Raw genomic sequence first — 14804 nt, 5'->3', positions numbered from 1 at the left:
CTTTCAACTGTGTAACCAGGAGAGCAACATGGGTCACAATGTGACAGTTTGGGACTTGTTAACTCATATGAAGACGTTGAACACCTGTACATTCTCCACACTCAACAGTTACAGTGGAAAGGCAAGGGTTTGTGGTGCTGCTCCTGGCTGGGCAGTTACTGTCATTCATAGTGTAGGTGTTTTGTGTTTTTTGATATTCCTCCTGTAGGTCCACATATATTGCATTGATTCTCAAACATCATAGAGAGTAGACCGCGGGGATGGAAATAAGACTCCTATTGTACAACACTCACCCATTCCAGGTTTTACTACGAGCTTAGTTAGCCACAGAGTAAAGGTAGCAAGCTCAGGTGCGACTTATTAAACTTAAAGTAAAACCAGTATGCAACAGGAGTCTTTTTTTGCATCCCTCGATCAGGCTTTTGAGTGGAAAACGAAAGTGAAGAAGTACTGATATCTCTTTTAAATGTGATAGGAAGGGCGTGCTGAACAGAAATGGCTGAGGCCAACACCATTACGAAAAGCGTTCGAGATTCAGAAATATATCAGCCAAGAAAGTATCTGTAGATATATCGATTTTAATTTAATATTTTAAATTAAAGGAAGCCTATGATTAACCCCTTGAAGTCCAATGTTTTATTGATGAAAACATTTGACAAGCTTGCTGGGGCTCACATAATGTTTACAAGAGAAACCTGTTACAGTCGGTCTTGTTAATGCAATTGTTGCCCCCCTCCCCCCATAAATGCACAAGTAAATCATTACAACTGCTGTTTGCTATCAATAAAGAGCAGTAAAAGTAAGGATCTTATATATACATGCTTTCCTATATTTGAAATCAGTTGTGCGAGAGAAGGGTTTTTCAAAGGCATGTAGCACAGTGTTGATGAATAAAGTTGTGATTTATAAGGGTGTTTACTTACCAAGAAAAACAAACGCAGAAATAAAACGCCACAGTCTGCTGTGGGGTGCTGCCTTGTAGTTTGAGCTTAAAAAAGTTTGTTTTAACTCACATTAAAATGCCTGAAAATTCTCTCATGGCCACTATAAAACTTATTCCATTATTTCAAGAGGCAGACTCATTTTCAGCTACACTGCTTTTTCTTCTGGCTCTGTTTTATTGTAATTGAAATGAAGCAGTTGGAAGAATTCTCATTCTCTTGAGTCAAGGGCTCATTTCTTTCCATCGAGTGATTTGTTATCATTAAACAAGCCCTAGACTACAGTTCGGCAATAATATGTAGCTTTAATAGACCCATGATCCAGGAGTAATGTTTGCATTGACTTTCCTGTTAAAAGATATCAACGAAGTCTAAATGTTAAAGAATATGATAACTCAGTTATCAGCAGCAAATACCACATTGAACAAATGTGGTATTTCTTACATACCTGAGTTATGGGGGGAGGGCTATAAAAAACAGAAAACCATGCAAAGTGATTATAATTAAGAAGGCATTAGTTAATATTTCATAGCAGTACCAAGTGACTCTTTAAGCATACAGCACTTCCATTCAGACAAGTACTGCCCAAGCCTTTCCCCATTTCTTATTTTCAAGCAGTGTGTGGTGGCGGAACCAACCTGCAGCCATGCATGTCTACAGTGCAATATTCAGCAGCAGTGTGTTAATAGCTGCAGTCCATGCACAACAGGTCCCATGCATTAATCTAGTTTCACACACTGAGGTCCTTACTCTCTGAGAAGGGGGTAGGGGTAACCCGTATATCAGTGAAGGAACAGGACGACAGAAAAACAGGCATAAGGACAAAAGGGAAAATGCATTAGAAGAGAATACAATTTTCTATTGTGCATAATATCAATCATTATCAAGTGCAAAATGATTGCAGTTTAATCAATTGCATTATATACCTGATCACAGCACTATTCCATAGCACGTAACTAAAGACTGTTACTGACAAACAGCTGCATGGATGGAAAGATATACTGAACAGTATGTAAGGCACAGTGATATTACATAATGGCTTGATCAGTGCTTGGTCAGTTGAATATGTTTACTGTACCTCTTTCTCAGCAAAGCACTGAAATCCAGCTCTCCCGCCTCCTCGGCTCCATCACAGCTACTGTACAGGAGAATGAGAACAGGTCATCCAATCAGCATGGTCTGGAACACCTGCTGGGAACCCTCACCTGCTCTACAGCTTGGACTGCACCAAGTGGCTACTCACAGAGGGGTCTCCTGCAAACACTTGATTACTTTTTTAATTTTTTTAAATAACCTGTTCTTGGTTCCTATTACCAGCCCAATAGAAAAACTAAAATGTTTGTGGGGTTTTCCTACATATCTTTCATTTTTTATTTCCAGAAAATATTTTTTTTAAGGTCATTTTAATTATAAAGGGGTGAATCTGATATGATGTTGCATCAGGATTTTTCAGGACACCTAAATATAATGAAGAAAGGAAAGTCACTGATAAACTGATAACTCTCTGTTTTGATAATTAGCGACAATGTTTTGGCTTCCACTTTTTTCAGATAGCATGGTAAAACTGATGTTAAGTGTATGTCAAGTGTTAAGTTTGCTGTTTTTCAATTATCTATCTATCTATCTATTTATCTATCTATCTATCTATCTATCTATCTATCTATCTATCTATCTATATATATATATATATATATATATAATATATATGATAATATATATAATATCTATATATATATATAAATATATATATATAATCTATTAATTATTAAGATTGATAATAATAGATTTGAAGATTTGATACTGTTTATTCGTAAATTCGTCATATACAATCACTAGCTTTCAAAAGTCTTGTTTAATTTTGCTACACAGCAGTAGTAAAGCTGAAAAGCACACTGTTGGTAAAAAATAAATAAAAATACCGAATTCATGAGTTAAATTGCATATATACAACCAAAACCATCTGAATAGGAATTGCAAGTGAGGCTATAGTTGGTCTCTGATTTTACGAACTTAAGCAAACAGCTTACACTGTTACAGTGTTGCTTAATTGTGTAATTTATAATCCATACACAGTAAACTATTTCTATATTGACCACTGTAGGTGATAATAACTTCTTTAACTCATGTAACTCCACCAGTATGGATGAAACTGTAAGGATGTACCCACATACTGTATCAGTGCCTTCTATGGTTTTCTTTCCACATGTTGGTTGAGGAGTCAGTATTAGGGTTTATCAACATCACCACACAGCTATCAGTAACTATCGAGGGTACAAGACATGTATGAAAGGAATTGGGCTGGCATACATATTACAGTGGAAGACATGTTGTGAAGGAAGACAAAGGCTTGTTGTTAGTTCGATGAAATGAAGAGAGTACAAAGTGACCCTAATGATTCAAAAAGGTTTGTGTTAAAACCGGTCAATATAGAGATATATTGGTCAGCTCAATTTCTAATCAGAAAAAAAATAACCAGAAAGCCCCATAGGGTTATTTTTTCAGTGCTAAAGACATGGGTAATGAATGGAGGGAGATATTTAGACATGGAATGAACTACACAATGGAGACAGGGCTTTTGTTTTAATCTTGAATAATGCCACACTGGCACATGTCCTTTGGTTCCAGTAATCTGGTGCTAGCATTACAATACTGGGATTAAAAACAAAGCCTGTTTTCAGTGAATTGTTAAAGTAGAACAAAACACACAGTGTATAAGTGATCACGCTTATCCAGCCCAGAATTTTGTTGCACTAAAAGTACGATGCACAGTGACATTCATAACTTTGTAGTCAACCATTAGCACAAGGGATTCTGGGAAATTCTTATTTGTGCAGCTGGTCTCACTATTTCTTAAAGGGATTAGGTTGTGATGCAGAGCAAGAGAGAAAACAAAAAGTTTGTTATGGATCACCAATTATTTATTTAAGATGACCAATGTTCTTGTATTACTGTACAATTGACAATGTACACTATTTTTTGTATCAGTGTTTAAAGGATTTTATTTGCACAAATAAACAATTATGTTTTTGTCTCTCATCCCACAACCACCCTGCCAGAAAGCCTGGAGACAAAAGTCTGCAACAAATGTTTGTTTTACTACCTTCCACCTGCTGTACTCTTCCGTTTACCTCCTGGTATGAGGCTCCTAATAAACGTTCATGACCATAAAGTGAATCATTACATTGCAGTACAAGGTTTAAACTGACTTCATTGTTACAGAAAAGCAGCAGACATCAACAGACAAATGTATACAAAGGTGACCCAGAATGCATTGAGTAAAATTACCAGTAGCTACTGTATACAAGCCTGTAATGCCTGGATTAAAGCACATCTACGGCTGGGCTGCATTCAGAGACGTTCTACAGTACCACTGAATGACATGTCAATATAGCGCCATAATGGCTCAGCGGCTCTCTATTTTTTTTATTTAATTCAGTCTTTAATCCTAATAAAGAGCAGCATTGTACTAGGGACTATTGTGAAACTAGACTTTTTTGCGGTAAACCCATGTGTCTAATGCTTGTTTTAGTGCTGATGTGAATGAAAAATAATGTCTTATAATGGGAAGGGGGGGGGGGGGGGGGGGTTATATTGATACCTCCATTTTAATGGGGTTTTACCTAATAGAGTCTATAGTTGGGATTTTTTAACTTAGGACACAGTGCCACCAGGTGGGAAAGAATTGTAATTGCATCAAAGATTTTTGATTTTAGCAGATTCATACTGAAACCAATGGTAGTTTGCACTGAAAGTAACCCTAGAGAAACAGCTTATATCAGCATGAATGAACTTGCAAACATTCTAATAACAATGACATCACGTATTAATGTTACAAGTGTACGTTTAGACATTTAAACCAAGTTCTTAATTGAATAGCACCAGCACTTACGTGCGTCTGAAAGCTGCACGGATATCAATTTCTTCTACACGTGCCTCTGCAAAAATGAATTGCAAAACATGCATCTCAAAATCACAATTAACATAACAAAAAGTTTGTTTGAACTACAAGTACATGTGTCTCCCTCTATGCACTTTATTTGGTATTTTGCAATGTCTACTACATGGATTTTCGCATGCATTGAACGTAATTAAATGAACACATATATTAGCAACATGAATGTAACACAGTTCTTCTCCTTCAGCTTAGTGTAACGTGTAACTCTTATGTAACTGTTGTGTAGTTTCTGTACGTGCACTGAAATGCAATAGAAGTCTTATGGCCTGTCAGCAATTTACTCTTTAGCTGACTAGTTAGTTTCAAACAGGTCCAACGCTGACGTTCCTGACCTCTCTGTCTTTGGGAACTCTTTCATAATCTATTACATATTCACAAGCCATTCTTTTTTTTGTGCTGATTTTCTAGAGACACATGACGGGTGTAAATGTGACATTTTCAAAGTCATTTAATCAGAGGCGTTGAGTGGTGGTGGGTGACGTACCGTGCACAATGAGATCAAAGTTGCAGCTGTCAAACTTGTCCTTGGAGGAGACTTCACATCTGTACGCACCAGAGTAGTTGGCCTTGGCTCCAATGATTTGCATCTCAAAGGTGTACACCTGCAAACGATCAGCACAGCTCAGTTCAGCTCTGCACGGTTATAAAGAACCATTGCAGGCGTCTGTATTGTGGAACCATGTTGGACAGCAGCAGTTTTGTATGCATGCAAACTTGTCATGCCTTTCTTTGCAATACTAAAGTGACAATTTGTCTGTAATAATAATAATAATAATAATAATAATAATAATAATAATAATAATAACAATAATAATAATAATAATAATAAATAAGTCTGCCTTTATATCTCACCATCTTTATTGAACACAGTCAATACTTGCTCATAGTATAGTAATGGCAGTCTTTCTAATGTCATCTCTGCTTATCAGTTACCAATATTTTCCAACCAGATAAGTTGACCAGTACCAGTTTTCTAGAACATACTTCCTTTCCTTTTAACATGTGACACAGTGGTTCTTGATTTCGGTAACACTTTACATTAAATGTCTCTAATTACTGTGTATTTACACGATACTAGTAAATACATGAGTATTGGCATAATTACAATAGAATTATGTATAGTTACAATGTACTTAATGTGTGTAGGTAAGTACACAATTGTATCAGAAAAGGGTTAGGGTTAGGATTATTGTGTAAAAAGATTTGCACAGGAAATACATTGTAACCATGCATAACAACATTGTAATTATATGTAAGGACACATGTATTTACTAAGTAACTACTATTCAAATACAAAATAATCAGAGACACTTAATGTAAACTTCGATTTCTTGGTTAAACTGCAGTTCATTGTACTACCAGTTAGCTCCCAGGTAACAATTCTAGCTCTTATATGTTCCACAGCTGATCATGTGGTCGAGTTCTCTCCAGGGCATTGCCTCTTGGAGCCCTGGCCGTCACCTGCTCATGTCTTAGTGTCCTGAGGCAGTGTAGGAATGGAATCCGGTCCTGGAGCGGGCTGCTCTCACCTTGGTATTTCTGTCGTACAGCTCCTTCAGCTGTAGGTGCTTGCCAGCTTTGCTGGCCAGGTCCATCCACTTGCCTTTAAACCACTTCACTGCTGGTTTCTTTATTAGGTTGGCGGACCCAACTTTTGCAGTGAAAGTGATGTTGGCACCTGAAAATAAAGGCAGTGCGAAATGATGGAACAATATCCCCGCTATATTGGAGCAAGCTTAGTAGAACTGTTTTTTTTCAGAATGGACCATCTCCAAATACCTGCCAATTCAATTATTAAAAAAAAAAATCGGGGGGGGGTGTGAGGAGCCCATTGCAATATCATTTAGCCTCTCCCGCCCCTGCATTCTTTCTCTCTGATTAATTGATAATAATATAATAGAGACTTTAGTATATTTAATTACATCCATGTGTGCCTTTATTGTATCCATAAGGATCTAAACCAAGTGAAAATAAACATGCGCTGTATGGCTTGTGCCTTTACCAGTTTTATTATCGCTTTTAACCTTCAAATTCCTTTTTTTTCTTAAGTGTTATGATGGTAAGAGGACATGATAAAAATTATCATTTTAAACAGCTTGCTCTTTCATTTCAATTTCTTATCTGACAGTGCTGTGCAGTGCCAGTGGCCCTCCAGGTGAAGAGTTAATTTCAGCTCATTCTTTCTTACCCATTGTCACCTCTCCACTCTGGGGCTTCTCCAGGAATAGCCCCGTCAGGTCCTGTCTCGTGTCTGGTTGCTGGCTTTCAGCAGGAGCTGTGGAAAGCAATGTGCTCAGCCTTTCATATTCTATCAGAGCCACTACAATGAATCTCAGCCCATTGAATTAAACAGAGAGGCAAGGGCTGGACGTGAATAACTAACACTTGTAGATGAATGTGTGTTACATGTACTACTACCACCCTGAATTTACACCCTGATTTTGTATTGTCGTCTCATTCTCACTCCTCCTCACCTTCATGCTCACAGCTTGCTTGAGGTTGACCTTCAGCAGAGGCAGGGGAGCTGGAAGCAGCATTTTCTGTTTTCTCTGTAAAATGTCAATACAAATTGAAAGATACGGTGTCAAGGTACTGTCTCAAACCTCAATCTGAAACATGTTCAGTGCTTACTGCAGGCTGGTATCCTTTACATTACAGTACTGCTAGTCACACAAGGCTTCAACGTTCTAATTGCTTTACTACAATAGCCCCTTCAGCCCCTGTGTGCACAACTGCACCATGTTACGTTTCCTATCTGTGTATCTAATCCAAACTGCTGAAGTAACTAGCCTTCAAATAAAATTAAAAAAAGGGATGATTTTTGGTGGCACCGCTTCTGTTGGCAGGCACTGTATTGACATTTGAGGTTAAACTAAAAAACTAAGGAATTTAAAATTTCCACTGCATAGATAGAGGTTTAAAATCTCATAAGAAGTATTTCTATAGTCTCTTCTGACACCACTGTGGGGCATTGACTGAGTTCTGAGGGGAGGCTGCCCCCTACTGGGCAAGCAATAATACTGTACTGAATACACGTTGTTTTCTGACTGGGGTTTAGCGTGTGAGATCTGACAATATCAGGGTCATTAGGGTTAATGACGAGATAAATTTTAGTCCTTCATTTAAAATCTCTCAAGCCCATATACACACAGAGCACTTTATACTTGACAATAACCCCCCCTTACTTTCATCTTGTGAAATAAATATGCATATTAATGATTTATTTTAGATAATGCATAACTTTACTAAACACTTTCCTGTATTATAATTATCAGTTGGCATGACGGGGTCCCTAACAGAGACACAAATGGTAATGAATGCCTCAATGTTAAAATGAAGGTCATCCCTCGAGATATGAGCCGGCATGCAACAAGTACATCTGTCAACTTTCCAAAATAAACACTTATATTGAAACAGGGGCCAAGGCATTTAAAGTGTTATTCAGATATTCCAGTAGCAGGAAAGCTCTCTTCCTACATCATTGCACAGTAAGTGGATTTCTCTGATGAGCTGGATTTCTTTGGGTGCACTGTGATTAACAGAAGGAGATCCACAGATCGCTTTTCCATTTGTCACAATTTACCACTAAAATTCCCTACCCAGTTTCCCATGCACACAAGCCTAGTTTCCTAACCAGCATGTAATCTTTCAGCTAAATCTGCTGGGCAAAATCCCCAGGTGAAGAGACATCATCTTAGGGGGAGAGAGAAAAAAACTGGTGAAAGCCAGAATTGTGGAACTGCCAGAGCAGTCTTTCTCAGATCATGGCTACCGCAGACCCTCAGTAAAACCCCTGATCAACCATTTAGTGGCATCGACAATGAAATCTGCAATGTATTTCATTGCTGCTGTTAGGGGCTCGACTTGCACTCCTCCTACCAATTGCTTTTATATGTACTTTCCATTTGGACAAACTCAGTGTGCTAGTCTTCTTTGTTATGCAAAAAAAGAATACAAACGTGCCCTTGATGGTGAAACCTGAACTGTATTTATATGTTTTAGTGGGGCTTACACACCTGAGCTGATGAGCCCTTTTCTTACAGCTCTCTATTCTTATGCTTTTCTCTGTAACCCCCCCATTTCCTGTACCTCCTCTCTTACTGCCCAATGCATTCAACACCTTAAAGAGCTAAGCAAATGTTTGAACATTACACTCAGCAACTCCCAAATCCTTTTGGCTTGAAAATCACTGGACCACAGGAAAGTAGCTCAAAGCCAATGGTTTTCTTTAAAGTTCACTGGGTTTTAAATGAGTTAACTGTATTATAACTCTAAGGTGAAACAAGCATGTGTATTAACGTTATATAACTGTTTAAAAGACATGACCCTGGTTTTATGATATAATGGTAACTGGTAAAGGTGATGTACTGTAAGTTTAAAAGACTGTGAGACCCACCTTGCTGTTCTTTCACTTTGAGTTCAAATTTGACCTTGGAGCTCCCTGCGATTACTGAGTAGATGACGTCATCCTCCTTGCTGATGCTGGTGATGGTCAGAGAGTGTTTATTTCCGTCCGCAGTGATCAGGTATTTCTCACTCGCCACGATGTCGGCCGAGTCCCGCTGCCATTTGACCTTGGTGTCTGTCTTCTCAGTCTCGGCTTCAAAAACAACCACCCCGCCGGCCACAGCTTCTGAACTCTTGGGCTTCTTGGTGAAGGCGGACGCTATAAGTTGAATTATTATTTTTTTTTCCAGTTAATTTTGACAGATTTTCAGTACGCTGAAGCTACACTATAACATACAGGAAAGATACTAACTTCTCATTGCCTTGACATAGCAGTGCTCAAAGAACGCACCACAATTCAAGAGAAGACTCCATTAATAGCTGCCCAATCTTTGGACTTGCCAGTCTATGTATGAACGTGGGACACTTTCCTCAATTGCCCAAGCTAGTATCTCTCATTTAGCTTGTGGTACATTTACATGGATTGACATTTACTGCCACCTTGCATAAGAAACATGACGCTTAACGCAGGCCCATTAAAGAATCTCTGGAATAAGTATCCCTTTGCAGTTTATAATAAACACATTCTTGATTCTGTCGCTTTTTGTAAAACAACCCGAGAAAGGAATTAAATCGCTTCCATCTGTCTGATAAAATCAGCAATCACACTGCATCGCCAGCTGGTCTTAAGTTACCAGAAGCTGATGCCGGACCATTTCTACAATGCACATGGCATGAAGCTGTGGCATACTCAGAATGATGGAAAGACTTAGTGCTGGTATCTGAATGCTTAGCTGATAATCAAGCAGATAATCAGTGCGATCTAAATCTGTGTAATTCGGTAATCTGCAAGCGCAAAGTACCAACAGATTAATGAAGGCGATCTATCCAGAGGCAATAAATCCTGGAATATATTTGTTATATCCCCTGCCAAGAAAACTAGTATGCATATGAATCCCAATCAATTCCAGTTACCAAAGGCACAATTCTTGTGGAGTGATCTATTTATAGCACTTTCAGGACATTTCCATTGGACTGTTTTAAAGCATAGTCCTTTGGCATACTTTATCTGGAAGAAATATTGCACAGGACTTCAAGAGAATCCCCAAATAGCCAAACAGCCTCTGCCTGAAACAATGATTGCAGAATTAGTGTATGAAAATACACATTCAATTCAAGTGAAATTCTATTGTGCATAAGCACTTGAATCTAATATTTTATAACATTGGTTTAACATATTATACTTTCAGGTGTTGCTTTTCTCAGTCAGTTATGTAAAGAGTTTCTTCAAAGGAAGTGTAAATTAGTTAACCAAACACAATGACATCGCAGCTTAACAGTTTCTTTGTGAGCTTAAGAACCTGGAGAAGAGTGTTCAGCCTGGTTAATTAATGTGAACATCTGACCTCTCTTGTCTCTTAAATTAATTAAACCAATCTGGATCAATACGGCAAATATATGACAGAAAATATCTAAATGAACTTCAAAACCTTTTTGAACGAAATATACTCAGCCACACAACGTATAAAGAAGGATAAATAAAGAAAAAGTATACTGTGTTATTGAGATTTATAAAAAAAAATGCATAAAATAAATGAATGAATAAATAAATAAATACATTCATAAATTAATATATACATTCTAATGGTGAAATTAGAATTCCTCCGGGCCCCAAGATATTATAAAGTACCTACGGATTCCTTGATCTGTTTTCATTTATTATAACAAACACTTTCTTGTGTTATTTAGGTTTTAATGTTTGTGAATAATAATTATGGTACATTCCCTTACCAGCTTTCTTGGTAGGTTCTGGCATCTCGGAAGAGACTATCCTTGGATAGGAGTCCCAGCAGACAAACTTGAGACACTACGAACAGTGCCTTTAAAGATCTGGGTGAGAGCTTATCCAGAGTGAGGCTCCAACAAAGGGCCACCAAACATCCCAATCCACCAATAAAAAAAGATTATTTCATCAATGCCCACCCAACTCCAAGATCCACATGACAGAATCCTCCTCCTAAAATTAGATGACGACTACAGTGGAGTCACTCACACATTCTCCAGATCGTTCCTCCGGTGCCTGTGTGCTGTGCACTGTTGTAGAGATAACTTGGGGAAGCGTTCTCAGAGGAAATCTTAACAGCTGGTGCAGCTAGGACAAAATTAAATAGCAGCCATCCCATACCTCGCCTTTCTGGGAACTGCAAACTAATTGAGAGAGCCAAGGGCCTCGATGAATGGGGGTAAATACAAAATTCTACCTTGTCCTGATAAAAACAGTTAGAAAGAAGAAACCCCTCATTCTGGTGTGATGAACATGATGCCTGTTTGGAATGCCTGCAACTGTTTTATTAAAAAACAAAGTGACAATCTAGAACGATGTCATGAAAATAGAAACAGACTTAAAATAACACAGGAGTGAAAGTTTTGTGAATAGGGTCCAGTTAGTCAAGCAAGCAAACACCTCAGCTAGTGCCTTCAACAGTATTCATGATTCTATTGAATAAAATGTCAACGGGGAGATTTACAGCCAGTTGACCTTTCCCAGAATGCATCTGTGGATAAACCGGCCTGCTCTCTTCACAGATATCTCGCGCAACTCTCTCCCAGACTTGCTAAGCTTTGTTATGTGGTGTGGCAGCATGCAGATTACTAATCTGCTGGGGGGGGCCGTACCGACCCCGGTTGTCTTGTGGAGTCCGCACCTGCGCTCTGGTCTATGTTTACAGACACTGAGGTCGGGACCACTTCTGTGTTCAGTACGTGTTTGTCATTCCTGGAGTTGTCTGTGGTGTGAAAAATGATTCTGCTGAAGAGAGATACGGAGAAGTGTGGAAAAAATGTGATCAGGCTGCTTAATCATACTAGCAAGTTACTGTACTGTCAGTAACTGACAAATACAAATGGGCGTAAAAGCAAAGGGCTAGATTCTCAAATCTATTTCTGCGAATCGTCATTAACACAGTTTCTCTGAATGTAAAAATACAAATTTAAAGGTCTAAACCGAATAGGAAACAACGCCATACTTCATTGAAGCCCCTGAATTAACGTATTGCTATTGTTACTGACTTTTACAACTTTTTATTTTATAGATTATTCATTAAAGCTTGGACTAAACAACAGTACTACATTATACATATTTTCACACTGCATTCTTTGCCTTTGACCTCAGCTTTTTAAGTACCTCCTGCCCTTGTTGGAGCTCACAGATAAGTGGAGAGGCTGACCATAGCAAAACCATGGGCAGGGGGCCGGGATAGCTGCCCTCCCCGTTAGACAAATGAATGTGCAACACTATCCCACTGTTCAAGGAGGCTATTCTTTTAGGTCCACACACAATATAAAGCATGTGTCACTACTGACCTCTAGTGGCATGTGGCCTATTTGCAGTTACTGCATATACCGTTCTGGCATGCTTAATGGATGACCTCATTTTGAAGTGTAATGTTCTATTCCAGGGTTTATCAAACTTGGTCCTGGGACCCCCTGTGTCTTCTGGTTTTCATTCCAACCGAGCACTCTGTCACTTAACTAAGCCCTTAATTGAACTGATAATTTGCTTAATTATACCTTTTTAATTGTTTTCAGCTCTTAAAAGGTTGCCTAGTTCAAGTTGCTTATAAAATGTTATAGCTGACTTGAAATCTGCAACTGTTTAAAGACAAGTAAGGTCTAATTAAGCAAATTATGTTTGGCTATATTATGGTGAGCTTTGGGATACTGTGTTCCCATTAAAATTGAGAGATTATTTAAGTTAGTGTTTGTGTTAGTGCTGTACCAACGTGTTAGAAAACTTACAAAAATGGATATTTCAAAACCAGATGTTTGAGTTATTTAAAAATAATTTATTTTATATTAACACATATTATATGTCCACCAATCTTTATTCATTCAGCAAATGGATGCCAGTTGTGAAACGTACCGTATAATATGATTGTCCTTCATCGCTAATGTCTAATGTTGAGTTTATTGGAAATTGCTAAAGCAAGTAACTGTGAATACAAAGTGGTTTTACTGTATCAAGCTAAACATTTCTGACTTGAATATATTTGCTCATCCATGACAGCAATGAATAAAAGGTGAAACATTAAAATTACATTTCCAAAAAAAGGAAAAAAAAAACATCATGATTATTAATGCAAACTTAAATTACATTTTTGTAAGAAAGACAGCTTTACCCTGTGTATACCTCATGTTAAGCCTGTTTTGATTAATGAAATAAAGTGTACTGTTCTAGCTGTTCATAGCAGCCTAGACACATTTCACGCGTGCCAGACTTCATTCAATTGATCAAAACTGACTTAGTGACTTTCACATACCACATTGAAAACCTTGGATAACAGTTTTGGAACATGCATGTCATACATTGCCTATAATAGAATGATATAAGAATTCTTTACTAAATACCTAACAAATTGCAAACACAGAATAATGTCATGTGATGTTGTAGGCTCTGTGGTTGCTTAATATAGCCAACTCAATTTCAAGAGCACAGAAATTGGTGCATTAAGTGAGGTGTGACTGTGGACATTAGGAACAATGACCCTTTCTACATGTGTTGTGTTTATCTGTATCAGTTCCTGCTTTCTATAACGTGCAGTTCCCCATATTATTCAAGCAGCTCCCGGTACTCTGTGTTGCCTTTCGATTGTTGATCTTTACTGTAATAGTATATATGCAAAAACACATTTAATCATTTTTTATTGCAGTGCACTGTTTGCAGCATTTAGCTACAGGATCTAAATACATTTATTTGGCTGGAATTATGATACAGTCAACAATATTGCTACATTCACCTGGCAAAGAATATATTTACTAGTTCTCTTTCATATTTGTGTTAATTCTTCTGTGGTTCTTGGATCAAGCTACATTCCCAGTTGAAATAAATCAAAATTAAAGTAGCATAACAACAGTGGGAATATGAAGGGATTATATTACTTCTGCTTTTGCAATTCTGCTTGGGGGTTTTACCCCGGTTTTAATGCTTACGTCATTGGAATAGGTGGGATAATCGCCACAGTGATATTTATCAGTGCAAAAGTATGGCATGTCCAGTTATCAAAGTATACAAGAAATGCAGCATTCCACTTCAATTCAATGTCTTGGCAGGTAAGAGCTTGTAACAGAATGTTTAAAAAAATGCATTTTCACTCATTCTGTCTAGGGGTCCTTTAACATTGCATTCCTGGCAGTGCATACACAGGTACATAATGTACACAGACTTCTAGATCCGACAGCAATGGAAACAGCATGATTGGCCATTGCTATGAGAACAACTGTACAGTACATGCTTCCTTTGGACGCGAGGCAGCGGGTTTAGAGATGAGATCATGGCCACATACATGCTACTTACAATGCAAACAGTTTTGCCAGTGGAAAGCCATACATCTAAATTAGCTAATAATATTATCAGAACCAACACACTTCTTCTTTTAATCAGAATGGCTCCTCTCAGCCAGTCA

At 38.0% G+C, this 14804-nt stretch overlaps 1 protein-coding gene across 12 annotated transcripts in view; it reads right to left on the bottom strand.

Annotated features, from left to right (window-relative positions):
• LOC121329842 (myosin-binding protein C, cardiac-type-like) overlaps nt 1-11240 on the bottom strand; it is a 41541-nt gene extending 30301 nt beyond the window's left edge. For 3 of the 12 annotated variants that reach the window (XM_041275743.1, XM_041275741.1, XM_041275744.1), the window contains exons 1-10: nt 11134-11240; nt 9293-9562; nt 7371-7445; nt 7085-7171; nt 6426-6574; nt 5381-5498; nt 4831-4876; nt 4042-4086; nt 2020-2079; nt 1692-1694 (exon numbers count right to left, since the gene is read on the bottom strand). In XM_041275743.1, coding sequence (XP_041131677.1) covers nt 1692-1694; nt 2020-2079; nt 4042-4086; nt 4831-4876; nt 5381-5498; nt 6426-6574; nt 7085-7171; nt 7371-7445; nt 9293-9562; nt 11134-11158 — 878 coding nt within the window. In that variant the 5' untranslated portion in view covers nt 11159-11240. The remainder of the gene's footprint in view (nt 1-1691; nt 1695-2019; nt 2080-4041; nt 4087-4830; nt 4877-5380; nt 5499-6425; nt 6575-7084; nt 7172-7370; nt 7446-9292; nt 9563-11133) is intronic. The other 9 variants (XM_041275742.1, XM_041275745.1, XM_041275746.1 and 6 more) reach the window with 6 other exon arrangements.
• Between the last annotated feature and the right edge of the window lie 3564 nt (nt 11241-14804).

Source organism: Polyodon spathula, chromosome 17, assembly GCF_017654505.1.
Source record: "Polyodon spathula isolate WHYD16114869_AA chromosome 17, ASM1765450v1, whole genome shotgun sequence".
Classification (NCBI taxonomy): domain Eukaryota; kingdom Metazoa; phylum Chordata; class Actinopteri; order Acipenseriformes; family Polyodontidae; genus Polyodon; species Polyodon spathula.
The sequence above is the reverse complement of the archived record's forward strand: the minus strand, read 5'-3'. Positions and strand labels throughout refer to the sequence as shown.